Source organism: Oncorhynchus kisutch, linkage group LG20 (assembly GCF_002021735.2).
Source record: "Oncorhynchus kisutch isolate 150728-3 linkage group LG20, Okis_V2, whole genome shotgun sequence".
Lineage (NCBI taxonomy): Eukaryota > Metazoa > Chordata > Actinopteri > Salmoniformes > Salmonidae > Oncorhynchus > Oncorhynchus kisutch.
In genome coordinates, this window is record NC_034193.2 from 26,888,155 (window position 1) to 26,914,958 (window position 26,804).

The 26,804-nt window shown below is 42.6% G+C and overlaps 1 protein-coding gene across 4 annotated transcripts in view; it reads left to right on the forward strand.

Moving 5' to 3' along the window:
- The window catches only part of svild (supervillin d), a 112,914-nt gene extending 86,340 nt beyond the window's left edge, over positions 1–26,574 (forward strand). For all 4 annotated transcript variants that reach the window (XM_020453836.2, XM_020453841.2, XM_020453837.2 and 1 more), the window contains 15 exons: positions 287–423; positions 3,041–3,188; positions 3,534–3,679; positions 3,769–3,944; positions 4,542–4,671; positions 5,221–5,533; positions 11,876–12,030; positions 12,688–12,793; positions 16,090–16,297; positions 16,550–16,683; positions 18,647–18,802; positions 18,952–19,095; positions 19,385–19,497; positions 19,856–20,011; positions 21,128–26,574. In XM_020453836.2, coding sequence (XP_020309425.1) covers positions 287–423; positions 3,041–3,188; positions 3,534–3,679; positions 3,769–3,944; positions 4,542–4,671; positions 5,221–5,533; positions 11,876–12,030; positions 12,688–12,793; positions 16,090–16,297; positions 16,550–16,683; positions 18,647–18,802; positions 18,952–19,095; positions 19,385–19,497; positions 19,856–20,011; positions 21,128–21,214 — 2,309 coding nt within the window. In that variant the 3' untranslated portion in view covers positions 21,215–26,574. The remainder of the gene's footprint in view (positions 1–286; positions 424–3,040; positions 3,189–3,533; positions 3,680–3,768; positions 3,945–4,541; positions 4,672–5,220; positions 5,534–11,875; positions 12,031–12,687; positions 12,794–16,089; positions 16,298–16,549; positions 16,684–18,646; positions 18,803–18,951; positions 19,096–19,384; positions 19,498–19,855; positions 20,012–21,127) is intronic.
- The last annotated feature ends 230 nt before the right edge of the window (positions 26,575–26,804 follow it).

Below are 26,804 nucleotides of genomic sequence, written 5' to 3' on the forward strand. Positions count from 1 at the left end.
TCTCTGTATAGTGCACTACGTTTTATTTACAATGATTCTTCATTGTAAATACATTTGACACATTTTTTTGTTCATTACCAGTACTCTTGAACAATACAACAGTGGCACAGATTTCAAACTTTGCTTCACCCATCCACTTCATCTCCAGGGAGTGCACAGTAGCATATTTCTTCGGAAATTCTTTCAGGGTTGTTCCTTAACTAAACTTCCATAAGCATAGGAATGACTGGTTGGAGTAAGTGACTGTCTGGTTTCTAAAGGGGGTCTGTCTGGGTGTGGTCTGCAGGTCGGAGGCATGTGCAGGTGCGTCTGGTGGAGCCCGCTGCCCATTCCCTGAACAGCGGCGACTGCTTCCTGCTCATCACCCCCAAACACTGCTTCATGTGGAGCGGAGAGTTCGCCAACGTCATCGAGAAAGCCAAGGTACTAGACATGCACTATATTTACAAAAGTATGTGGACATCAGCTTCAAACTAGTGGATTCGGGCTATTCCAGCCACACCTGTTGCTGGCAGGTGTATAAAATTGAGCACACAACCATGCAATCTCCATAGACAAACATTAGCAGTAGAATGGCCTTACTGAAGAGCTCAGTGACTTTCAACGTGGCACTGTCATAAGATGCCACCTTTCCAACTAGTTAGTTGGTCAAATTTCTGCCCTGTTAGAACTGCCCTAGTCAACTGTAAGTGCTGAAGTGGAAATGTCTAGGAGCAACAACATCTCAGCCATGAAGTGGTAGACCACACAAGCTCACACAACGAGACCGCAGAGTTCTGAAGTGTGTAGCGCTAAAAAATCGTCTTTCTGGGGGTACCTCCAGAATGGGGGGGTACCTTTGGAACCGCAGCCTCTGTCTATAATTAAACACAAAAACAATGTTTTAGGTGAACGTGTTGGACTGATCCTTAGCCTGAAAAATCTAGGAAATTCAAATGAGCACCATAGCCCTAATTTCACTCATGTACTTCCAGGGTTTTTCAGCACTCAGCTTTGACGCCTGCTACACAACTGTAGCTATGTTGGTCTAGTGTACTTCAAACAGGATGTACTCACCACGACATTCTCCTGGAACGGGTCTACTGTTATCTGATCCTTTCAGATCTACTCACAGGGACATGGGCTGAGCACTCTCCCATTACATTCCTTCCACCTTTCCATCCATCACTCTCAACCCTCTATTCTACAGGACTATCATTCACTAACACTGTCCGACCTCTCAACATGTTCTCAAATGAACAGATGATTAGGAACTGTTATACTTTATGAACTGTTTGTTTAATAAAATATATATATTTTAAATATATCTGCATTTTATTGTCTAAATATGATGGTAAGAAAGACCAGCCCAAAATAGTATAGTTAAAAAATATTTATTTTGAAAATGGTAATGTGTAAAAAAATATCTGAATTCTATTTTTAAAGAGTAAAAGCAGTTGGGCAGTTCAGTGCCTGGCCCTGTGAGACTGCTGACGCTCTGGTTCCTCGCTGATGTCCACGGCTATCTGGGGAGCATAGCGTCTCACGCTCAACGTCTCCTCCACCCCCACCCGTCTGTCTACCAGCTGGGTGCTGGTGAAGGTGGGGCACCAGAGCGCCTCCCACATTTGCTGGTTCAGGCTGTAGTGTGGGGAATGGACAGAGGCGGTGGCCAGCATGGAGTCCACCACCGAGTAGTAGATCTGCTGCTACACTGGGACGCAGTGACCGTGGATCATTAGGAGCTCTTCCTTAGCCTCAGACCTGCCAGTGGGGCTCCTCTCTGGTGACGAGAGGTGATGGGTATGGGACGGAAGTCTGGGAGCAGTGTTTTGGACAAACCTGTTCTCCAAGGGCTCCTTGAGCTTCCGCAGGTTCTCCTCCTGCTCTTCCTCCTCCTCTTCTGATGAGAGAGAGAAATCAGACCCTTAACTCTATCAAATGTAAAATTGTTTCAGGGTGGCTCTCTAACAATACAGCTGTATATTATGGTGACATGACATACCTCGGCCATGAGAGAAGAGTTGTACAGTTTGGTGAAGAACATGGCTGGGCCTGGGAGCACTAAATCTAGAGGAGCTGCATCACCTGGTCATCGCCCTTGTCATTAAACAGGGGCCCTCAGCCTGGTGACCATGGTCCAGGTAGAGATGTGGGAGGTATGTTCTCCACCCTGGGCCTCACAGTGGTGGCGGCAGAGACTAGCCTGTTTCAGTCGCCAGTGTACTTTGACCTGGCAGACCAGCGGCTCAACTGTGGAGTTGACTTCACTCTCTCCACACTGCTGCTGCTCCTCAGTTGGGAGGAACTGCGGTATGTCCTGGTGGAGCCTGGAGGTCCCAGTTCTGCTTCTGGTGGTAACAGTAGCGGGTGACGAGGACAGACACCATCCTGGGAGATGGAGGATGGGGAGGAAGAGGAGCAGCTCTCTACCTTCTCACACTGCATTTCCTGAGGGAAAGAATTTCCCCCTTCACATAAGTCCTTCCACCGCCCGGAGGGCGCTACACTCCTCTGAAGGCAGTACTTTTCCATGATTGTAATGGTGATCCATCAAGAATCAAAATTCAGCTGAAGTCTTAGGTTTTAGGATAAATATGTTGGCTTGGTTGCCAACATGCCAAGGTTCTAGAGAATGTTGGATGAGTTCTAGCCTAGAGCTACTGCCTAGAGTTTTTAAAAGTAATGTCAAAAGAGGCACCGGTGCACATAGAAACCAAAGGTTCCATTTGGATGCATTCAGTATTACATGGCTGCCAGTTCTAGAGTTAAGTAGATCAGTTGAAGTCGAATGTTTCAACAGTTGTATGTATTTGCTCTGTGGCCACCATGTGATACAATGTCAACATTCCGTCTGAAATGTGTTACTGTTCAGCTCCACACTAGCCTCTCTCCTTCCCCATCCAGAAATCCTAATCCCCCAGACACTTCTGTTTATCCGAAAGTAATCCGTTTCAGTCACGTCAGGAAGTTCGTCGAAATACAAATAATGAATTGAAAAAAAGTTGCCCGAATGAATACGACCATGGTCTAAGCTCTTTGGCCTGTCCTGTATCCCTAGGCTTCAGAGATGGCATCGTTCGTGCAGGCTAAGAGGGACCTTGGTTGTAAGGCCTCCCAGGTGACTGTGCTGGAGGAGGGCATCAACACTGACAACAAATGGGCTAAGGAGTTCTGGGACCTACTGGGGGGCAAGACCGACTACAGAGGTACATACGTGCTTGTTTGCATGCACACATATACACACACATAGTGTGCTCATAAATTGTACACACACACCAGTAGATGTGCATACACAGTCAGTCTCTCTCTCACACACATACACACAGTGTACACTTACACAATAAATAAATGTGCGTACTCGCATAAACACATTCTTGTACACACACACGGTGGAGCAGGTCGTAAACATATCCCAGGTGCACACTTTGAACACAGACCACACACAAAGATGACCATATCTAATACACCTCATCACACACACCACCTTCCAACACCCCCTCTCAACACACACACACACACTTATGTCCATTTCCATGTCCATTTGTGTGCAGGTGCAGGGGAGCCGGAGGAGGATGAGCTGTATGAAAGTGGTGTGTTAGACTCTAATGGGGTCTACGGGCTGCAGGAGGGCAAACTGGTGCCCCACAAAGAGGCCTGGGCCTCCATCCCCAGTGTCACCCTGCTCAACTCTAAAGAGGTATACCTGTGTGTGAAAGTGCGTGTGCGTTTGTATGTGTGTGAGTGTGTGTGTGTGTGTCGAACTTTCCTGATTCCCCCTCTCTCTAGGTGTTAGTGTTTGACTTTGGCAGTGAGGTGTACGTTTGGACGGGGAAGGACGTCCCCCTTGGTGACAGAAAGGTGGCTGTCCAATTAGGGAGGCAGCTGTGGAGCGGTTCTTACGACTACAGCAGCTGCAGGGTCAACCCCCTGGACGCCTGTTCCACCAATACTGATGTCCCTGAGTGAGTTGCAAGCTCTTAGCCTGCCCTTTTATACACACTGTCCAATCACATCGCTCAGTTTTTGATGATCCACAGGAAAATTCTAAAGTTCTTTGCTGGGTCTTGCCACAAAAACGTTTGGAGTTGCTTGAAGGGCTAGTGTTTGAAGGACCAGTGCTCTCATTTGAACTGAGTGCCACTACCACGAATATGCAGAGGCAAAGGACTGTCTACACTAGAGTATGGCAGCATGTGTCTAGCATCTGTTTAGCAGTGATAAGTATTTGCAAATGTTGAAGTCCGTGTCAATGGGGCGAAGACACTTTAGATTAGGGCTGGGAATTGCCAGGGGCCTAACGATACAATATTATCACAATATATCTATTGCTATTCATGATTTTATATGTGTTGCGATTCGATATTCCAAACATGTTGCTCTTGTCTGCTACAGAGAGACATGTCAAAGTTTCGTTGTAATATCATCAAATAATATTGCGTTATGTATTTGTATCCATTTTCTTCCCCCATCACTACTTTCGATGCGCCGCACTGTGAGAGTGTTTTTGTTGGTGTCGTTTTCTCAATGTTTTTGTGTATCTGTATGTGTTTTGTGTGTAGGCAGGGTGAGGGACGTCCCAGCTGGGCTCTGTTCGGCCGTCTGTCGGAGCACAACGAGACGGCTCTGTTCAGAGAGAAGTTCCTGGACTGGGCCGAGAGGAAAGAGGAGTCTGCCATGGATGAGGCCAAGGTATGGAAATGGATCTAGGGGGGAGGCCATGGGCTTTATCTCAATTGCTTAAACAGCTGTCCTCAATCAAAAACATAATAATTATTAAGTCCTCTTTACATCAGCAGTTGTCACATAGTGCTTACACAGAAACCGAGCCTAAAACCCCAGAGAGAAAGCAATGGATTGGGAAAGACAGGTGAAAGCAATATGGTGCATGCTCATCGTTAGGCTGTCTTTCACCTCGTCAGTTCTTTTCAGATCAGTGCAGATGAGGAGACAGGGAGAAGAATGTCTGTGTAGCAAATGAAAAGCGTTCTGGTATGGGGAGGCAATTACATTTTTAATTTTTTTTTTTACCTCATTACAATATTAAAAATAATTGATTAATAGAATCCACCCTTTTCAAGCCCTTTTGTCACATTGGGTCATCATGTTATGAGGCATAATCACATACTTAGTCATACAGTATACGGTCCCATTGCTTTTGTGGAAAGAAGAAAGAAAAAACAAACACCCATTTCCTCCTCTCTCATACCCATTTCCCCCTCTCTCTCTCTCCCCCTCCAGAGCCCTGTGCACTCTACCCTCCGCTCGCCCCTTGAGGCGGCCAAGCCCGACGTCTTAAAACCGTGTGACGCCAAGGCCCTGCTGGACAGTGTGGGTGGCCCCGTACGTAGCCTCCTGGAGGGCGTAGACGTTCAGCGTGGCTACGGGATGGTTCGAACGGAGGACGGACGCCAGGCGGAGCTCGCCACAGTGGCAGTGGACGCCTGGCATATCCGGGAGTTTGAGGAGGAGGAGCTGGTGGCGGCGAGCTTGGGCCAGCTGCACGAAGGAGACACCTACGTGATCCGCTGGAAGTACTCGGTCACCACTGTGGGTGAGTAATGTTGTCATACGAACGTCATAATAATCTACTAAAGTTGCTGGGTGAAGGGCCACTGTGGGTGCGTCACGCTATTAGATGTAACCTATTGTATCTCTATGGGGGTAGAAGTAGTACAGCGAGTTGTTGAGATGAGGGATATTTTTGCACGATGTAGTTGTTCATAGTTCCAGACGCATGGAGGAAAAGACTATTGAGAAACTCCAGCTCACTGGTATTGTGTCTTGAATATTTCAAAAACAATTAGTTGGATCTCATCAAAAGTTTTGATCAATGCTTTACCAGGATTAAATCCACAGTGATAGATACAGATGTTTTTGCCATATATGTGTTCCCGTTGGTTCTTGAAGAATAATATCTAATGAGCTGAATATAGCTAACATCAGCCATTCAGCTAACTAATTTAGTCCCAGATGAGCTGAATGGCTGATGTTAGCTATATTCAGCTCATGAGATATTATTCTTCAAGAACCCTCTTTGTCTGGAGAAGGAAATGAACCAGCGCTGTAGAAGCTGTATCTGCTACTTTGTTTCGGGACAAACTGGATCACTCAGAGTTCCAATGCGGCAATCGTTTGCTTTCCAAGGATTATAGGCTCGGAGTGGCTTCCTTGATCACGCAGGTAGCCAGCCTACGTAAGAAACTGGGGGAAACGCAGAGTGGAATGTTTACCGCTTGCGCATGTTGGATGTATTTCCGTCTTGTCGTTTATCGTTATATCCGACTGGCCGGTGTTGCTCGGAGTTTGTTCGCCAGGGGAGCCATCTCCTACCTCTCCTCCCCCATCTGATAGCCGAGTCGAAGCAAGAGGGCGCATGGCAATCAATGATGGTCGCGTGTCACGAGCCGTGGAAGCTGAAGACAGCGGCCTGCCGCAAAGCTGCCTACACTCCCAGCGAGAGGCCCTAGAGCCTGATCTTCCTTGCATCTTAGTCACTGGGGGTACCTGTGTCTGCGGTCGCTGTGCCTGCGGTCGCTGTGCCTACTCCTATCCTTCCCCTACGATTTCGACGTCGGCGAGTGTCCGCCCTTGCTCTGGATCGTGCTGGGCTTCTCCATCTGTCAGAGGCCTGCGCGGCTTTCCTCGTCCTTCTCTCCGGCCGTGATTTTGGGCAGCTCCATGGTAAGAAATGTGACTGTTTTTGCATGTTCTATGCCGGAGCATGAATAAATGACATTACTAATCTGCTCCCGAATGTACTACGGCAGGACATGGACATCGATTCTATCGTAGTCCATTTGTATTTTAATGACATTACGAAGTGCAGCTCTGAAAAGTTTAAACTGGATTTCAGAGTTGATTGACTCTCTGCTTGACACTAATAAAATACCCATCATATCCGGCCCGGTGTCCTCTCTGAATTGTTGCATTGAACAGCCAGTTGTGAGGAGAAATAATCCTATGTGATTTTTGCAGCTTAATGGGTGTAACTTGTTGACAATTGTGATACCTTTTGGAAACAAAACACGTTTTATGAAGAGGATGGGATCCACCCAAATAATTTGGGTTCCTGGACCCTTTCACAACATTATAAGGCTGCGTTGAGACAATGACTTATCAATCAATGACCCAAGCTCAGCTCAGTTAATCCCTACCATTGTGTTCCTGAGTCAACATAATGCTTTAACAAATGTATATTATACCAAGGACATTGGTAGTCATAATGTAAGTAACCTAATTGATGTCTCTCTAACTGCCCCGAATGCCTCTGCTGGTCTATCGAACCCGATTTATGCTGTTAGCACTGAGGCGCGTTGTGCCCTAGTAGGAAGTCTACTGTGTGCAGTTCAACCTGCACGAACATAAATAACATGAGAATGTCTAGTTCTGCAAAGCTTCCCAATGAAAACAAACATCCATGAAAAGTGCTCAAAATAGCCCATATTAACATATGCAGCTTAAGAAAACAAGGTTCATGAAATGAATAACTTCCTAGTAACAGATGACATTCATATTCTGACAATCTCAGAAACTCACTTAGACAATACCTTTTGTTACAGTGGTAATAGTGCAAGGTTATAACATTTATAGGAAAGACAAATGCCAGTGGTGGAGGTGTTGCTTTTTATATTCAGAACCACATTCCTGTAAAGATTATAGAGGATCTCATGTTAAATACTGTTGAATCAATATGGTCACAGGTTCATCTGCCTCACCTAAAGCCCGTTCTTGTGGGAAGCTGCTATAGACCACCAAGGGCTAATAGTCAGTATCTGGATAACATGTATGAAATGCTTGATAATGTATGTGATATCAACAGAGGTCTATTATTTGGGTGATTTGAATATTGACTGGCTTTCATCAAGCTGCCCACTCAAGAAAAAGCTTCAAACTGTAATCAGTGCCAGCAACCTGGTCCAGGTTATTTACCAGGATAGTTACAAACAGCACAGGAATTAAATCATCAACATGTATTGATCACATCTTTACTAATGCTGCAGAAATGTGCTTGACAGCAGTATCCAGATCAATTGGATGTAGTGATCACAGTATCATAGCCATATCTAGGAAAACCAAAATGTCAAAGGCTGGGCCTAATATAGTGTATAAGAAGTCATACAATAAAGTTTGTAGTGATTCCTATGTTGTTCATGTAAAGAATGTGTTGGTCCGTGGTGTGTAATGAGGCATTGCACTTGACAAATTTATGAAATTACTTATGCCAGTTACTAATAAGCATGCACCCATGAAGAAAATTACTTTAAAAACTGTTAAATCCCTGTGGATTGATGAGGAATTAAAACATTTTAAAAATGGTATGGTTGAGAGGGGTGAGGCAAAAGGAATGGCAAATAAGTCTGGCTGCACAACTGATCATGTGACTAAACTGAATTAAATGAAGAAGAAGAAGAAACTACACAATGAAACAAAGGTAAATGACAAAGAATGATAGTGATAGCACCAAAGCGTATTCATTCAATTACATTTTGGGGAAAAAGGCAAACGGAACATTCATTGAATCAGTGAATCAGATTCATTACAAAACCGTCTGATATTGCCAACCACTTTAATAATTATTTTCATTGGCAAGATTAGCTAACTTAGGCATGACATGTCAGCAACAAACGCTGACACTATACATCCAATTATATCTGACCAAATGATAAAAGGCAAGAATTGTCATTTTGACTTCCGTAAAGTGAGTGTGGATAGACCATTTTTGTTTTATATCTCTTCAACAATGACATGGGGCGTCCAGGTCATCTACAAGTCCATGCTAGGTAAAGCTCCACCTTATCTCAGTTCACTGGTCACGATGGCAACACCCACCCGTAGCACGCGCTCCAGCAGGTGTATCTCACTGATCATCCCTAAAGCCAACACCTCATTTGGCCGCCTTTCGTTCCGGTTCTCTGCTGCCTGTGACTGGAACAAATTGCAAAAATCGCTGAAGTTGGAGACTTATCTCCCTCACCAACTTCAAACATCAGCTATCTGAGCAGCTAACCGATCGCTGCAGCTGTACATAGTCCATTGGTAAATAGCCCACCCAATTTACCTACCTCATTCCCATACTGTTTATATTTATTTACTTTCTGCTCTTTGGCACACCAGTATCTCTACCTGTACATGACCATCTGATCATTTATCACTCCAGTGTTAATCTGCAAAATTGTAATTATTCGCCTACCTCCTCATGCCTTTTGCACACAATGTATATAGACTCTTTTTATTCTACTGTGTTATTGACTTGTTAATTGTTTACTCCATGTGTAACTCTGTGTTGTCTGTTCACACTGCTATGCTTTATCTTGGCCAGGTCGCAGTTGTAAATGAGAACTTGTTCTCAACTAGCCTACCTGGTTAAATAAAGGTGAAATAAATCAAATAAAAAAATAAAAAGGTAGCCTCGTGGTTAGAGTGTTGGACTAGTAACCGAAAGGTTGCAAGATCGAATCCCCGAGCTGACATGGTAAAAAGCTTTGAGTAAAGCCAGTGTGTCTATGTATGCGGATGACGATACATGTCAGCTACTACAGCAACAGTTGTATAGTTACAGAATGAGTGGAAAGGAATGTTTGTCCTAAATTTAAGCATTATATTTGGGACAAATCATTCACTAAACCCTAAACCTCAACTAAATCTTGCTCAATATCCACATTATTTATTAGTTGAGGTGACTGTGTCATGGTCAAAACATATTGATACAACAGTAGCTAAGATGGGGAGAGAACTGTTCATAATAAAGGGCATTTTCACTTTTGGATGAAAAGCGTGCCAAGAGTAAACTGCCTCCTACTCGATCCCAGATGCTAATATATGCATATTATTAGTATTGGATAGAAAAAACGCAGAAGTTTCTAAAACTGTTTGAATGATGTCTGTGAGTATAACAGAACTCTTATGGTAGGCAAAAACCTGAGACAAAATCCAAACAGGAAGTGAGAAATCTGAGGTTTGTAGTTTTTAAACTCAGCCCCTATTGAAGTTACAGTGGGATATTGGTTATGTTGCACTTCCTAAGGCTTCCACTAGATGCCAACCGTCTTTAGAAACTTGTTTGAGGCTTCTACTATGAAGGGGGGCTGAATGAGAGGGGAATGAGTCAGAGGTCTGCCAGCAGCCTCGATCTCAGTCATGAGCATTCACGTGAGAGGTAGCTCTCGTTCCATAGACAATGGAAATCTCTGGTTGGAACATGATTGAACATTTATGATAACATCCTAAGGATTGATTCTATGCATAGTTTGATATGTTTCTACGACCAGTAATATAACTTTTTGGAATTTTAATCTGAGCATTCCGCTGGACTTGCATGCGCGTTTTGATTTGTTTACCAAACGCCCTAACAAAAGGAGGTATATGGAAATAAATTATTAACTTTAATGAACAAATCAAACATTTCTTGTGGAACTGAGATTCCTGGGAGTGCATTCTGATGAAGATCATCAAATATATTTATTTTGGCTGTTTTGGGCTCTGAGCGCAGTACTCAGATTATGCTTTTTCTGTAAAGTTTTAAAAAAAATCTGCCACAGCATTAAGGAGAAGTTTATCTAAAGTTCCATGCATAACACTTGAATTTTCATCAACGTTTATTATGAGTATTTCTGTGAATTGATGTGGCTCTCTGCAAAATCACTGCATGTTTTGGAACTACTGAACATAACACGCCAATGTAAAATTAGATTTTTCGATATAAATATTCACTTTACGAAAAAAACATACATGTATTGTGTAACATGAAGTCCTATGAGTGTCATCTGATGAAGATCATCAAAGGTTAGTGATTAATTTTATATCTATTTGTGCTTTTTGTGACTCTCTTTGGCTGGAAAAATTGCTGGGTTTTTCTGTGACTTGGTGTTGACCTAACATAATCGTTTGTGGAGCTTTCGCTGTAAAGCATTTTTAAAATCAGACACTGTGGCTGGATTAACGAGAGTTGTATCTATAAAATGGTGCCTAATACTTACTTGTATGTTTGAGAAATGTAGTTAGTGGAACCACGTTCCCAGACAGGTTAACAGCACTATCAACAAGGCAGGTCCTACAGGCTCTAGTTTTGTCACACCTGGACTAATGTTCAGGTGCCACAAAGAGGGACTTAAGAAAATTGCAATTGGCTCAGAAAAGGGCAGCACGGCTGGCCCTTGGATGAACACAGAGAGCAAACATATAAATAATATGCCTGTTAATCTCTCCTGTCTCAAAGTAGAGAAGGGATTGACTTCACCACTACTTGTATTTGTGAGAGGTTGAAAGCACTGAGCTGTCTGTTTAAACAACTAGCACACAGCTCAGACACCCATGCATACCCCACAAGACATGCCACCAGAGGTCTCTTCACAGTCCATAACAGACAATGGGAGGCCAGCTCTCCTTCCTTCTACCCCTCCCTTAAGCTCTCCCCTCCCCCATAATCAGAAACATTCCCTTTAAGTGAGATTTTTTTTAAACCATTCCTCTCCCTTACCGAACTAGTTGTCCTGTCTGAACTAGTTTCATTGTACATAGAGCCATGACTACATCGAACTCTATTCCACATCAGGTAACTGATGCAAGCAGTAGAATCAGATTTAAGACAAACATAGGCACAGCCACATGCATACACACACATGATAACATACGCACTATACACATGGACTTTGTGTTGTAGATATGTGGTAGTGGAGTATGGGCCTGAGGGCACACACTTAGTGTGTTGGGAATTCTGTAATGAATGTATTTAAAATGGATTCATTTTGCCGGACCCCGTGAAGAGTAGCTGCTGCCTTTGCATAATACATACAGATAGCTTAGTATATCTTACCCGTCTTAACCCGACAAATATTACATTACACCATTGATGTTGTCATTTGTATGTTTGTTTGTTTAATTATTTGTCCTCCAGTGGGTAAGAGGCAGAAGCCGGGGGAGCTGAGTAGTGGGGGTGCCGGTCGGGAGCGCAGCGCCTGTTTCTTCTGGCAGGGCCGTCACTCCAGCGTCAGTGGCAAGGGCACCTCCGCACTGATGACCGTCGAGCTGGGGAACCACAGGGGGGCACAGGTTAGTCCACAGCACCAAAAAGTGTCACTTGTGCAGGGATGTCTAACTATTTCCCAGTAAAGTTACCCTCCTGCAGGCTCTCACTCCAGCCCTAATCTAGCGCACTTGATTGTACAGTTCCTTGCGAAAGTATTCGGCCCCCTTGAACTTTGCGACCTTTTGCCACATTTCATGCTTCAAACATAAAGATATAAAACTGTGTTTTTTTGTGAAGAATCAACAACAAGTGGGACACAATCATGAAGTGGAACGACATTTATTGGATATTTCAAACTTTTTTAACAAATCAATAACTGAAAAATTGGGCGTGCAAAATTATTCAGCCCCTTTACTTTCAGTGCAGCAAACTCTCTCCAGAAGTTCAGTGAGGATCTCTGAATGATCCAATGTTGACCTAAATGACTAATGATGATAAATACAATCCACCTGTGTGTAATCAATTCTCCGTATAAATGCACCTGCACTGTGATAGTCTCAGGGGTCCGTTAAAAGCGCAGGCTTTTATGTTTGAAGCCTGAAATGTGGCAAAAGGTCGCAAAGTTCAAGGGGGCCGAATACTTTCGCAAGGCACTGTATGTATGAATTTGCTGTTCAACAGGACCTTGATTGATTTAATCCGTTGTTACAATGGGGTCTGTCTTTCTTACTGGTGGTTAGGTGTTGGTGGCACAGGGCAAGGAGCCTCCATGTTTCCTGCAGCTCTTCCAGGGAGGCCTGGTCATCCAAAAGGGTAGCAGAGAAGATGATGGCGTCAACAACACAGGTATATGCAGACCTCTAAAGTCTGACCATTTCGTTCGCATACATGCTTCAATATTTTGCTGTGTGACATGCATATTTTCATTTGGTAGCACCAGTGCAAGTAGAAAACAAATTGCCCAGGTAACATTTTTGTAATGATTAGTCTTCACTCACCCGTTGTTTTGGAGAGAAGAAAGCGAGTGCATATTTGTTGCCATCATGGTTATACCATTACGACAGCTTGTTTGTAGCCGAAACCTTTCAAAAGATTTGACCCCTATGATATGACCTATATTACCAACCTCCTTCCTATGGCAGATCCTACACCTAGTAGGCTAAGGAGCAGGCATAGGGTTTTTAATTGGGGACTATCATCACAATACGCATAGAAAATAGCAATGTATATTTTCAGAAGCCAGGTGAGTCTCGTGTTCATATTTCAAAACCTCCACGGGCTTTTGGAGTTACCTAATAGCTACATAATAGGCTACACTTGATTTAGGCTATTGCTCTGTTTAAGTAGACTGTGATTTTGCTGTGGTCTGATAGGGGTGTCAGTGGGCTGACTGTGAATGCTCTGAGAGACTCTGGGTTGAGGTCAGTGATAAAGTAGTCTACAGTACTACTGCCAAGAGATGAGCTATAGGTGTACCTACCATAGGAGTCTCCTCGAAGCTACTTTATAGCACGCTAAATGTTTCTGATAAGTGATGAGCAAACAAATAGATAATATCCACCTCCACTTATTTGCCCAGCCAGAGATGAATTAACCAAATACAGACAAAGATTCAGTGGAACTAAATCCGATTGATTATCAGACAACTCACAGGCTTTTGGTCAGGGGTAGCCTTGCCCCGCGAGTCAAAATGTTTAATGTGCCTTAATAACAAACTCATTGGTTATCTGTAAATATGAATAAAAATGTTAATTACAAGCATAGTTTATTTCTCGCAGAGAAACAAATTATTCTTCCTGGCTAGCCTCGATTGGCTGACATAATGGCGGGGCTGGTCATGCCGGATGATGTGTTCTGATTGGCCATGCCACAGGCTACTGTAATGGCATAATGGGGTCTTCCCTGAACAGTAGTCTACCGCAAATGTTTTTTTTTAAGATAATAGGAATGGACAACTGCAAACGTGTTGCTATAGCTCTCAACAACACTGCTGCCCTGAATTGAACTGCTTTTATCGACAGAGCTCAGTGGGAGACTGTTGTGATGTCAAATTAAATTGTCCATCTTTTTACTGTGTAGATCAGCTTTAATATTGCAGATAGTTTGTGGCTTCCATCAATGTAACCGCATCATTTCCAGTCACCACTCCACAAATTTCTTGCTAACAAATTATAGTTTTGGCAAGTCGGTTAGGACATCTACTTTGTGCATGACACAAGTCATTTTTCCAACAATATTTTACAGATAAACAAACACAAATAAATTTACAGTGGGTCAGAAGTTTACATACACTAAGTTGACTGTGCCTTTAAACAGCTTGGAAAATTCCAGAAAATGATGTCATGGCTTTAGAGGCTTCTGATATGCTAATTGACATATTTTTTGTCAATTGGAGGTCTACCTGTGGATGTATTTCAAGGCTTACCTTTAAACTCAATGCCTCTTTGCTTGACATCATGGGAAAATCAAAAGAAACCAGCCTAGACCTCTGGAAAAAAAAATGTAGACCTCCAGAAGTCTGGTTCATCCTTGGGAGCAATTTCCAAATGCCTGAAGGTACCACATTCATCTGTACAAACAATAGTATGCAAGTATAAACACCATGGGACCACGCAGCCATTGTACCGCTCAGGAGGAGACATGTTCTGTCTCCTAGAGATGAATGTACTTGGGTGCGAAAAGTACAAATCAATCCCAGAACAACAGCAAAGGACCGTGTGAAATTTCTGGAGGAAACCGGTACAAACCTATCTATTATCCACAGTAAAATGAGTCCTAAATCGACATATACCCTGAAAGGCCACTCATCAAGGAATAAGCCACTGCTCCAAAACCCGCCATAAAAAAACCCAGACTACGGTTTGCAACTGCACATGAGGACAAGGATCGTTCTTTTTGTTTTTTTTAAATGTCCCTCTGGTCTGATGAAACATAAATAGAACTGTGCGGATATAATGACCATTGTTATGTTTGGAGGAAAAAAGGGGAGGCTTGCAAGCTGAAGAACACCATCCCTACCGTGACGCACAGGGGTGGCAGCATCATGTTGTGGGGGTGCTTTGCTGCAGGAGAGACTGGTGCATTTCACAAAATAGATGGCATGAGGAGAAAAATTATGTGGATATATTGAAGCAACATCTCAAGACATCAGTCAGGAAGTTGAAACTTGGTCGCAAATGGGTCTTCCAAATGGACAATAACCCCAAGCACACTTCCAAACTTGTGGCAAAATGGCTTAAGGACAACAATGTCAAGGTATTGGATTGGCCATCACAAAGCCCTGACCTCAATCCCATAGAGAATGTGTGGGCAAAACTAAAAGGGCGTGTGCGAGCAAGGAGTCATACAAACCTGACTCAGTTACACCAGCTCTGTCAGGAGGAATGGGCCAAAATTCACCCAAATTATTGTGGGAAGCTTGTGGAAGGCTACCAGACATGTTTGACCCAAGTTAAACAATTTAAAGGCAATGCTACCAAATACTAGTTGAGTGTATGTAAACTTCTGTCCCACTGGGAATGTGATGAAAGAAATAAAAGCTGAAATAAATCACTCTCTCTACTATTATTCTGACATTTCACATTCTTAACATAAAGTGCTGATCCTAACTGACCTAAAACAGGGAATTTGTACTAGGATTAAATGTCAGGAATTGTGAAAAACTGAGTTTAAATGTATTTGGCTAAGCGCTGTGTAAAGTTCCGACTTCAACTGTATAGACCCAATATAGGCTATATCTCAATCGATTAAACGTTTTCTGGTGCTCCTAAATTTTATAAATTGGGAGTACCAGTGCTACTAATTACATTTTGTTATTTAGAGCACAGTGTATGTTTCACATGATCACTTACTACTAATAATAATAATAGTAATGTATTACATTTATACTGTCTATTCAATATATAGCACTCTTCATTACTCCAAAGGTCATCTCGAAGGCTCTTTCAAAACAAAATCTGAATGAGGGATATGGCTAGTAGCTGGGCGATCACTTTTTTTATTATTCACTTAGCACTACTAGAACGGATGCCTTGAGTGGCATTTAAACACAGTGCTTGTGTTTACCACACGTTGTCTGTCTGTTTTGTGCCACTGAGCTCGTGTGCGTCTACTTGAATTTGTCCGTGCGTCTCCCTGTCCAGGCGGCTGGCATCTGTACTGCGTGCGCGGTGAAGCCACGGTGGAGGCTTCCCTGGTGGAGGTGGAGTGTTGCTGTGCCAGCCTGCGTTCCCGTGCCACCCTGGTTCTGCTGGATGCCCACCAGGGACAGCTCTACCTGTGGCACGGATGTAAGTCCCACGCCAGCGCCAGGGAGGTGGGCGCCAGGGCTGTGGAAAGGCTCAAGCAGAGGTGAGTATCCTATACAGTTTGTTTATGGGAGCGTCTGCAGTCTGCTTTATTTTAACGTAGCAACTTTTCAGCTCTGACCAAACATAAAGCAATCACATTCGGTTTCAGGCTCTGACTAGTTTAGGCTCTGACTAGTTTGGTGTGCGGTTCGTTTAGTTTATGTATACAAGTTCATGTGTTTGTTAACTTGTGTGTGTGTGTGTGTGTGTGTGTGAGCACACTTGTGTGTCTGCTTACGTGTGTGTCTACCAGGCATCCTTCTGAGCTGGGCCTGAACAGTAACAGCAGTCTGAAGGTGGAGGAGGTAGAGGAAGGCACGGAGCCAGTTGGGTTCAGGAATGCTCTGGGACAGCAGGACAGGAAGGCATACGACTGCATGCTCCAAGGTACCGTACCACTTCTTACAGTAACATTTTCACACTCCTTATCATATCGCATTCTGACTATACTGTAATGCACGTTTAATCGCTAGTCTTACCGTAACATAGATATTCCTTACCGTAACAGGCTCCAATACTGTAACATACAATGCATTCAGACCCCTTGACATTTTCCACATTTAGTTCCGTTACAGCCTTATTCTAAAATGTATTTAAAAAATAAAATCCACATCAATCTACACACAATACCCCATAATGACAAAACAAAGACAGGTTTCTTTCTTAAAATAAAAAAATGAAATTTTACATAAGTATTCAGACCTTTTACTCCGTACTTTGTTGAAGCACCTATAGCAGCGATTACAGCCTCAAGTCTTCTTGGGTATGATGCTACAAGCTTGGCACACCTGTATTTGGGGAATGTTTCTCCCATTCTTCTCTGCAGATCCTCTCAAGCTCTGTCAATGAATGGGGAGTGTCGCTGCACAGCTATTTTCAGGTCTCGCCAGAGATGTTCGATCGAGTTCAAGTCGGGGCTCTGGCTGGGCCTCTCGAAGACATTGAGACTTGTCCCAAAGCCACTCCTGCGTTGTCTTGGCTCTGTGCTTAGGGTCATCGTCCTGTTGGAAGGTGAATCTTCGCCCCAGTCTGAGGTATTGAGGATTCTGGAGCAGGTTTTCATCAAGGATCTCTCTGTACTTTTATCCGTTCATCTTCCCCTCGATCCTGACTAGTCTCCCAGTCCCTGCTGCTGAAAAATATCCCCACAACATGATGCTGCCACCACCATGATTCACCGTAGGGATGGTGCTAGGTTTCCTCCAGACGTGACGCTTGGCATTCAGGCCAAAGAGTTCAATCTTGGTATCATCAGACCAGAGAATCCTTTATCTCATGGTCTGTCCTTCAGGTGCCTTTTGGCAAACTCCAAGCAGGCTGTCATGTGCCTTTTACTGAGGAGTGGCATTCGTCTGGTAGAGATGGTTCTCCTTCTGGAAGGTTCTCCCATCTCCAATGTGGAACTCTAAAGCTCGGTCAGTGACCATTGTGTTCTTGGTCACCTCCCTGACCAAGGCCCTTCTCCCTCAATTGCTCAGTTTGGCCAGGTGGCCATTTAAGAATGATGGAGGCCACTGTGTTCTTAGGGACCTTCAATGCTGCTGAACGTTTTTGTTACCCTCCGTCAGATCTGTGCCTCGACACAATCCTGTCTCGAAGTTCTACGGACAATTCCTTTGACCTCATGTCTTTGCTCTGACATGCACTGTCAACTGTGGGACCTTATATAGACAGGTGTGTGCCTTACCAAATCATGTCCAATCAATTGATTTTACCACAGGTGGACTCCAATCAAGTTGTAGAAACAGGATACACCTGATCTCAATTTTGAGTCTCATAGCAAAGGGTCTCAATACGTATGTAAATAAGGTATTTCTGTTTTTTATTTTGAATACATTTGAAAAACAATCTAAAAGCCTGTTTTGCTTTGTCATTATGGGCTATTGTGTGGAGATTGAAGAGGACAAAAATACATTTAATAAATTTTAGAGTAAGGCTGTAACGTAACAAAAATATTGAAAAAGTCCATGATTCTGAATACTTTCCGAATGCACTGCACAGGCTCCTTACCATAACACAGACTCCAATACCATAACAAGCTGACTCCTTACCGCATCACATTCTTACTGTACCGTAACGTATACCTCTTATTATAACATACACTCCCTGGACGGTAACACACTCTTAATCGTAACTCACACTAACCGTAACCGCGCGCTCCTTGCCGTAACCGCGCGCTCCTTACTCTGACACTAAACTGACTATATGTATTCTCTATGTCACTTTGGATATTACCATCTGCCAGATAATTATATGCTGCTATTGTCCTGCACTAGCTTCACATCCAGCTTACCTCACTCACCTGTGTTGATGTGGTTGTTTTTCACCTGTGTGGTGGTGTTTGGTCCAGATCCAGGGAAATACAACTTCACCCCGCGACTGTTCTGTCTGAGCGCCAGCTCGGGAGTATTTGAAGGGGAGGAACTGCTGAGCCCGGCACGTGTGACTGGGGCCGTCATGGCCATGCCCTTCCTCCAGGAGAATCTATACTCTGTGCCACAGCCAGGTACAGACCCCAGATGGATAGCTCCATCTCTCGCGCTCTTCTTACTCATTCTGTTTCTGTCCACAATATTTCATGCATGCATACGTCCTCTCTCCTTTCTACACATCTCTTTCATTTAACTCCCTCCACCTCCTTTACTCTCTCTCCAGGCCTCTTCATGCTAGATAACCGCATGGAGGTGTACCTCTGGCAGGGCCGGCAGCCCGACGATGGAGAGTGTACAGGCTCAGCCAAGATCCGCTGGGAGAACCAGAAGAAGTGTGCCATGGAGACGGTGCTGCAGTACTGCAAAGGTCAGTCAGAGGTCACGAGAGAGAGGGAAGACGTTGACGGAGAGGTAAACAGAAGTCTAAGAGAAAGGAAAAGGAGAGAGTTAAATCTTATGTATTATGATCATTATTAGATGTATTAGATTCAGCAGAGGCTATATTGACACAGTGCTGTTAAGGTTTTGTGTATTCATATGTTTAAGTAGATGTAGTGAATATGATATAGTAGTGTAGGTTACTATTGATAATGTATGTATATGAAGGTTGCGGTAGTTGAGTTGACTATTGATAATGTTGTGCTGTCGTATTTCAGAGAAGAACTCTCGCCGCCCCCCTCAGGCCTACCTGGTCCTAGCGGGCTCTGAACCGCTGACCTTCACCAACATCTTCCCCTACTGGGAGAGAGATCCCAACATCACCACCCAGGCAAGAGACTGACTGCCCTACTCCCCTACTAATACAATAATACCCTTCTAGTCAGCAATAAAGTAGTTGATTGTGGGAGACTTAACACAAATATCTTTGTGGGGTGGGAATCTGCCTGTGTGGTGGATTAATGTTACACTGGTAACCTGCAAAGTGATTGTATTAACAACAACAAAAAATGTCATAAACCTCCATGTTTGCCATACAGTACATATTGTACAGCCCAAATTGTGAACACGGTTGTACTTTGACAGGGGAGGGGTTAGGGTGGTGCCTTCCCCTAATGTAGCATGTTGTGTTTTTCCTTTTAATTCTGAGTATGATACGCTGTTGCTGATTATCTTGTGTATGTGTGTAGGCGGAGGGGGCACGCAACAAGGTGACCCTGGTGCAGGACGCCCTGAACTGGCTGAGTAAGAACCAATACTCTGTGGAGGAGCTAACGGCCAAGCCTCTACCAGAAGGAGTGGACCCCCTCCGCCTGGAGATCTACCTTTCAGACCAGGACTTCCAGGTACAGGGACTTCCTGGAACCAGACTGGGGCTAGGTGGAACTGAAACTATTTAGCTGAGTGTAAAAGTTGTATTGATATATTTAAAAAATAAAAATAAATCTTTCATCGACACATTTACAACATTAAAAGACTATGTACAACCATCCAACAGGGCGTAAAAGAACACAAAAAAATATCAAATGAAAGACATCATTTATGCTTAGATTAACAGTACATATGGCTTTACAATTGGAGCAAGGTTTTATTGTTTTGAAATATTGGTTAATTTAACACATAAAAGTTGTATTGATACGTTTTGAGAGTGAACGTGATTGAGGTAGCCGAGTGGTTACAAAACATTAAGGACACCTGCTCTTTCCATGACATACTGTAGACTGACAGTATGAAAGCTATGATCCCTTATTGATGTCACTTGTTATATCCACTTCAATCAGTGTAGATGCAGGGGAAGAGACAGGTTAAGGAAGGATGTATAAGCCTTGAGATAATTGAGACATGGATTGTGTGCCATTCAGAGGGTGAATGGGCAAGGCTGAACATTTAGGTGTCTTTGAATGGGGTATGGTAGTAGGTGCCAGGTGCACCGGTTTGTGTTAAGAACTGTAACGCTGCTGGGTTTTTCACACTTCCCAATGGGTATCAGGAATTGTCCACCACCCAGCCAACTTGACACAACTGGGAATCATTTAAGCCAACATGGGCCAGCATCCCTGTGGACTGCTTTTGACACATTGTAGAGTCCATGCTTCAATGAATTAAGGCTGTTCCGTTTAACAAAACAAATTATAAATGATATTTAATCTATGAATAAGTTATCTATAGGGAATCTGTTTTTAACTTACATTTAACCACATACATTTAACCACATACACACATAAATCTCGAACATGCACATTGTCATCTGTGTATAATTTGTCATAATTCTGAGTGCACTCCATGACTCGAGAGCTGTTTAGAGAACCCAATTGGGTTGTTAGCGAAAATGACACCCATTTATTCATATTACCGGAGTGCTTTGTCTGGTACCGAGGGAAAAAATAAACTGCTGCGACATAATGGTGATGAATATGACTGCTATCACACTTATTCTATTTTCCTATGAATGTCTGTTACAGAGGGTCTTGGAGATGACTCGCACCGAATTCAACGCCCTGCCAAACTGGAAACAGAAGAACCTGAAGAAAAGCAAGGGCCTTTTTTAAAAAGTTTTCCTTTTTTGTTGTTGTAAACAAGAGGACATTTTAAAGTCCATATGGCACCTTTTTCATACTGTTTTGTATTCTGGGGGAAATCATGTTGTTTTTTTCATGTAAACCGAAAGAACAAAACACATGTACAGACTTGTATCTGTTTTAAAACGATAACCTCTTTTTAAAAATGCCAATTTTATAGACCTTTCCTACAAAGCAATATATTGTAGCCAAATATATACAGTATATGCAAGTGTTACCTTTTGGCAGCGAGGTTATTGTTAATTATAGTGAACTATATATGCCCCTGAATTATAAATATGTATTATAAATGTCTGTTCTTACATGTGTACTCTAGCATTGTCAATTCTGTCAAGAGTGGGAGATTGTCTTTGTGTCTGTTGTGTTGAATGGCTGTGATCAACAAAAACACTCGAGGGTCATTCATACACTTAACCATCACCTAAAAGTTGCCGCCAGTTTTTAGAGAAGAAATACTCATTAGCCATTCTAAGTTAGAGGCAATCTGCAGTTGCCACATACATAATGTTTTTATATATACCCATTGATTCATTAAGACTATCATTTACGAATGCCTCATTAGCTTTGTTCAACTGTCATACCCCATTACAACCCAAAATATAAGCTTGTTTTACCTAATGTTTGTAAACAACATAATTGTCAACAAACACTTTATCGCCTCAAACCATGTTTTAAACTAGAATTTTGATATCATGGTCCATAGCTTTGTCTATGAATTTGAGAGTGGTTACATTTCTTCAGCCCCATCCCTCAGCTTTTTACCAAAACACTAGTGGGGTGCATCTTTGTTAAATGTTCAATCTGCAGTTGAAACAATAAGTATCTTTGTGGTGGTTTCTCCAACAGATCAAGCCTAATCCTGGACTATAAAGTATTTAATGGAGATTCTCCATTGAGATAGATTTTTAGTCCAGGACAAGGCTTAATCTTGAGCTTTCAGGTCTCTCTTGCAAAAGTGATTTTATCTCATTGAGACTAACCCGTATTCGAGGGGTGGCAGGGTAGCCTAATGCGTTGGACTAGTAACCGGAAGGTTGCAAGTTCAAATCCCCGAGCTGACAAGGTACAAATCTGTCATTCTGCCCCTGAACAGGCAGTTAACCCACTGTTCCTAGGCTGTCATTGAAAATAAGAATTTGTTAGTTAAATAAAGGTCAAATTAAAAATAATTAAAGATTAAATTAAAAATTGGTTAATAATAAACAGGTGCTAGATTTTTTGTGTGGTTTTAAGTGTTATGAATACAGTTACACCCTAAGAGCTGGTTTCCTGGACAGTTCTGTACTAAAAACCTCTTTTCAATTGAGAATCTCAAATTATTTTTGGTCCAGCACAACGGTTAATCTCTGTCTGGGAAACTGGACCCAAATCTTTGGAGCGACTGCTTCTCTAGGACCAAACCTCTGACTGTATTGTACCTCTTCACTATGAATTTCTTGGAGTGTGTGGTGGATGGGTAAGAGTTACAGTGCCAAGTGAAAGCCTACACACCCTTGCACAGTTTTCACATTTTGCGCCCTGAAACTGAAATCCCCCCAAAATATTCAATAAGTATTTTTTTCTCACTGTTCTACACAACATACTCCCCCATTTTCCAAGAGAAATTTCATTCGAATGTTTCATTTTTTTCCATTTTTATTCACACCCCATGATGTGGCACATCTAAATACGTTTATTTGGAAATGATCTTCATACAAAATCACACATTGTGGAATGAGGTCCATGCAAAAGTTGTGGTTTTCCTGATTTAAGAACAACTTTCCCTGTCTCTGTAAGGTCCCTCAATTGGATAATGAATGTCAAACAGTGATTCAACCTCCGAGCCACACCCAATGAGCTTTTAAAAGCATGTCTGGGATACATTTTTGGACAGGCATAGATCAGGGGAGGTTTAGAAATAATTCTAAGCCACTGAATATACCATTGAGTGTTGTCAGGATCTCGTCACGGTATCTCTGTGCATTCTAATTGCCATAGATGATAAAATGCAATCGTGTTCATTGTCAGTAGCTTACAGTATGCCTGCCCATACCATAGCCCCACCATGGGGCGCTCTGTTCACAACGTTGAAGTCAACAAACTGCTCACCCACACAACGCTGTCTGCCATCTGCCCGGTACAGTTGAAACCGGGATTCATCAGTGAAGACTGATGCATTGCTGTGGCCATTGAAGCTGAGCATTTGACCACTGAAGTCTGTTATGATGCCAAACTGCAGTCAGACAAGTCCCTGTTGAAGGCCACGAGCACCCAGATGAGCTTCCCTGAGACGGTTTCTGACAGTTTGTGCAGACATTTTTCGGTTGTGCAAACCCACGGTTGTATCAGCTGTCCAGGTGGCTGGTCTCAGACGATCCCGCAGGTGAAGAAGCCGGATGTGGAAGTCCTAGGCTGGCATGGTTATACATGGTCTGCGGTTGTGAGGCTTGGTTGGAAGTACTGCCAAATTCTCTAAAACAATGTTACAGATGGCTTATGGTAGAGAAATTAACATAAAAGTATCTGGCAACAGCTCTGGTGGACATTTCTGCAGATACGATGCCAACTGTATGCTCCCTCAAATTGACACATCTGTGGCATTGTGTTGTGACAAAACTGCACATTTTAGTGGCCTTTTGTTGTCCCCCGCACAAGGTGCACCTGTGTAATGATCATGCTCTTTAGTCAGCTTCTTGATATGCCACAACTGTCAGGTGGATGGATTATCTTGACAAAGGAGATGCTCACTAACAGGAATGTAAACAAATGTGTGTGCAGAATTTGAGAGAAATAAGCTTTTTGTGCTAATGGAAAATTTCTGGGATCTTTTATTTCAGCTCATGATACTAACACTTTACATGTTCCATTGATAGTTTTGTTCAGTAAACTTCTGGTGTTCCAAAACGCAATGATGCTGCTGGTCTGATCGAGGCTAGGTTTTTAGCATCCTCATGATGGGTATAGGGCAGATTTGAATATCATGTAGCCTAAAACTTTCGATGTTACATTAAGCTGGGTGAATGGAATATGAATAACAGTCATCCAATATGCTGTAATAGAAATGAGGCCATGCTCATAAAACATTTATTTTAATAATTGTCCTCCCTAATCAAAATTGCACCTACCGCCACTGACCCAGACACTGCAACATTCTGGCTGTCAATCCTAACTGAGATGTGAGAGAGAATGGAAACTGCTCAGGGACATCACTATGGGGTTTAAGATTGTTTTAAAATGGCTGCAGAATTCAATGGCTGAGCTGAGAGAACAGTGCATGGATCAACAACATTACATTCACTCCACATTACTGGCATGTATGATGAAGTGAAAAGAAGGAACCCTGTGTTTAAAAAATCGAGGCTGTTAAAGCTTGAATCTGCATTACAGTAGGTGAAACAGTGCCACTGGTCGCCCCAGGCTCCATTTATCGTTTTTGTTTTGTTTATGAACCGAGGAGAGGAGTATACAGCATCTTGGTAAAAAAACAAATTGCAGTACATACTCTTCTATCGCAGGTGCAATGATGTGCAATTGTGTTCTTGGTTTGAAGTAACTTTTGTCGTTGTAATATTGTAAACCTACGTGGCAGTTTCATAGCTATGGATTCCAGCTTTAAGTAATACTGCAGTACAATGTGGCAAAGATTCATTGTTATGCTTCAGTTAAAACCTTAAGGTATGGGTCCAATTCAACACATCACAGAGTGAAATTCTCTATTTTCAAGTATTGGGGTGGCCGCATCATGTTATGGGTATGCTTGTCACTAGCAGAGACGAGGGAATTTGTCAATATCAAGATCAATATGAAAGGAGCGAAGCCCAGGTAAAAAGTAAGAGGAAAACCTGCCTCAGTCTTCTGAATACCTCATCTGTGTGTGTGTGCGCATTTATACTGTATGCGTGTCAGTGGTGCACCAACACTGTTGACCTCTCCGCTGAGTGGTCCAGTCTCAGTCCTGACTTAAATCTGCTTGACTGTCACAAGGTTTGAATATTGAGCTTGAGCAATTTAGATGACAAACCTGCCTTCAGAAATGATTCTCACCCTGGACTTTTTTTATTGTCCTTTTTGGTCAAAGATCCACACAATACTAGTCAAAGTGGAAGAAAAATTCAACGATTTGTTAACAATGAATTAAAAATAATGAATTATCAACCCCCTGAGTTAATATGTTAGAATCACCTTTGGCAGCAATTACAGCTGTAAGTCTCTAAGAGCTTTGCATACCTGGATTGTACAATATTTTCCCATTCTATTTAAAATTCTTCAAGCTCTGTCAAGTTGTTTAATTTTTTTAACCTTTATTTAACTACAACAAATTCTTATTTTCAATGACTGCCTAGTGGGTTAACTGCCTATTCAGGGGCAGAATGACAGATTTGTACCTTGTCAGCTCGGGGATTTGAACTTGCAACCTTTCGGTTACTAGTCCAACGCTCTAACCACTAGGCTACCCTGCTGTTTGATCATTGCTAGACAGCCATTTTCAAGGCTTGCCAAGCCACTCGGGAATATTCAATATCGCCTTGGTAAGTAACTCCATCTTTGCGAGGCATTGGAAAACCCCCCTTGCCTTTGGTTGAATCTGTATTTTGAAATTCACTTCTCAACTGAGGGACCTTACATTTATCTTGTATGCGTTTGTGGTACAGAGATGTTGTAGTCATTAAAAAAAAATCACGTTAACCACTATTATTGCACGCAGAGTGAGTCCATGCAATTTATGTGACTTGTTAAGCACATTTTTACTCCTGTATTTATTTAAGCTTGCCTTAACAACGGGGTTGACTCAATACATTTAAACTTTACAAATTAATCTTTTAAATTAAGAAAAAAAATCTCAAAACAAAATTCCACTTTGACCTTATGGGCTATTATTGTGTGTAGATCAGTTAAACAAAATCTCAAATTCAGGCTGTAACACAACAAAATGGTGAAAAAGTCCAGAGTTGTGACCTTTCTGAAGGCACTGCATGTTGACCTAAGAGTTGTGCAAAGTTGGTAGAACATTATTAAAAATGATGCACAGCTGTAATTGCTGCCGTAGGTGCTTCCGCCATGACTAAACTCTGAGGTGTGAAGACAAACACAATCAAGACATCTTTGTTTTTATGAATGAGCATTTTCTGTCATTTTTCTTTCACTTGGAAAACGTGGAGTATGTTGTGTAGATCAGTAGTGTTGGGCATAATCCCAACCCAGTAGATAATGGGCATAATGCCAACCCAGAGATGGCACTAGTGGGGCACCTATCTGGGATATATATAAACTGGTGCATTATGAGTGTCTGATTAAGATGTTGTGGCCTGTAACATGTTTATACCCGAGTAAAGGATTATGTTTGAACTTCACCAAACTCTCCAACGTGAGTTATTCACATACACATATAAACAAGTAGGACAAAACTCTGTATTTCCTTTTTAAATGTAATTTCAAGGCAGCAGAATGTGAAAACTACAAGGTGTGTGTAGACTTTCAGTAGGCACAGTATTAAGCTGCCTTCATAGCTACAACTGTATGCACAAATGGATAGTACCAAATGTGCCCTTTTTAACCATGTTACTATATAGAATTTACTGTT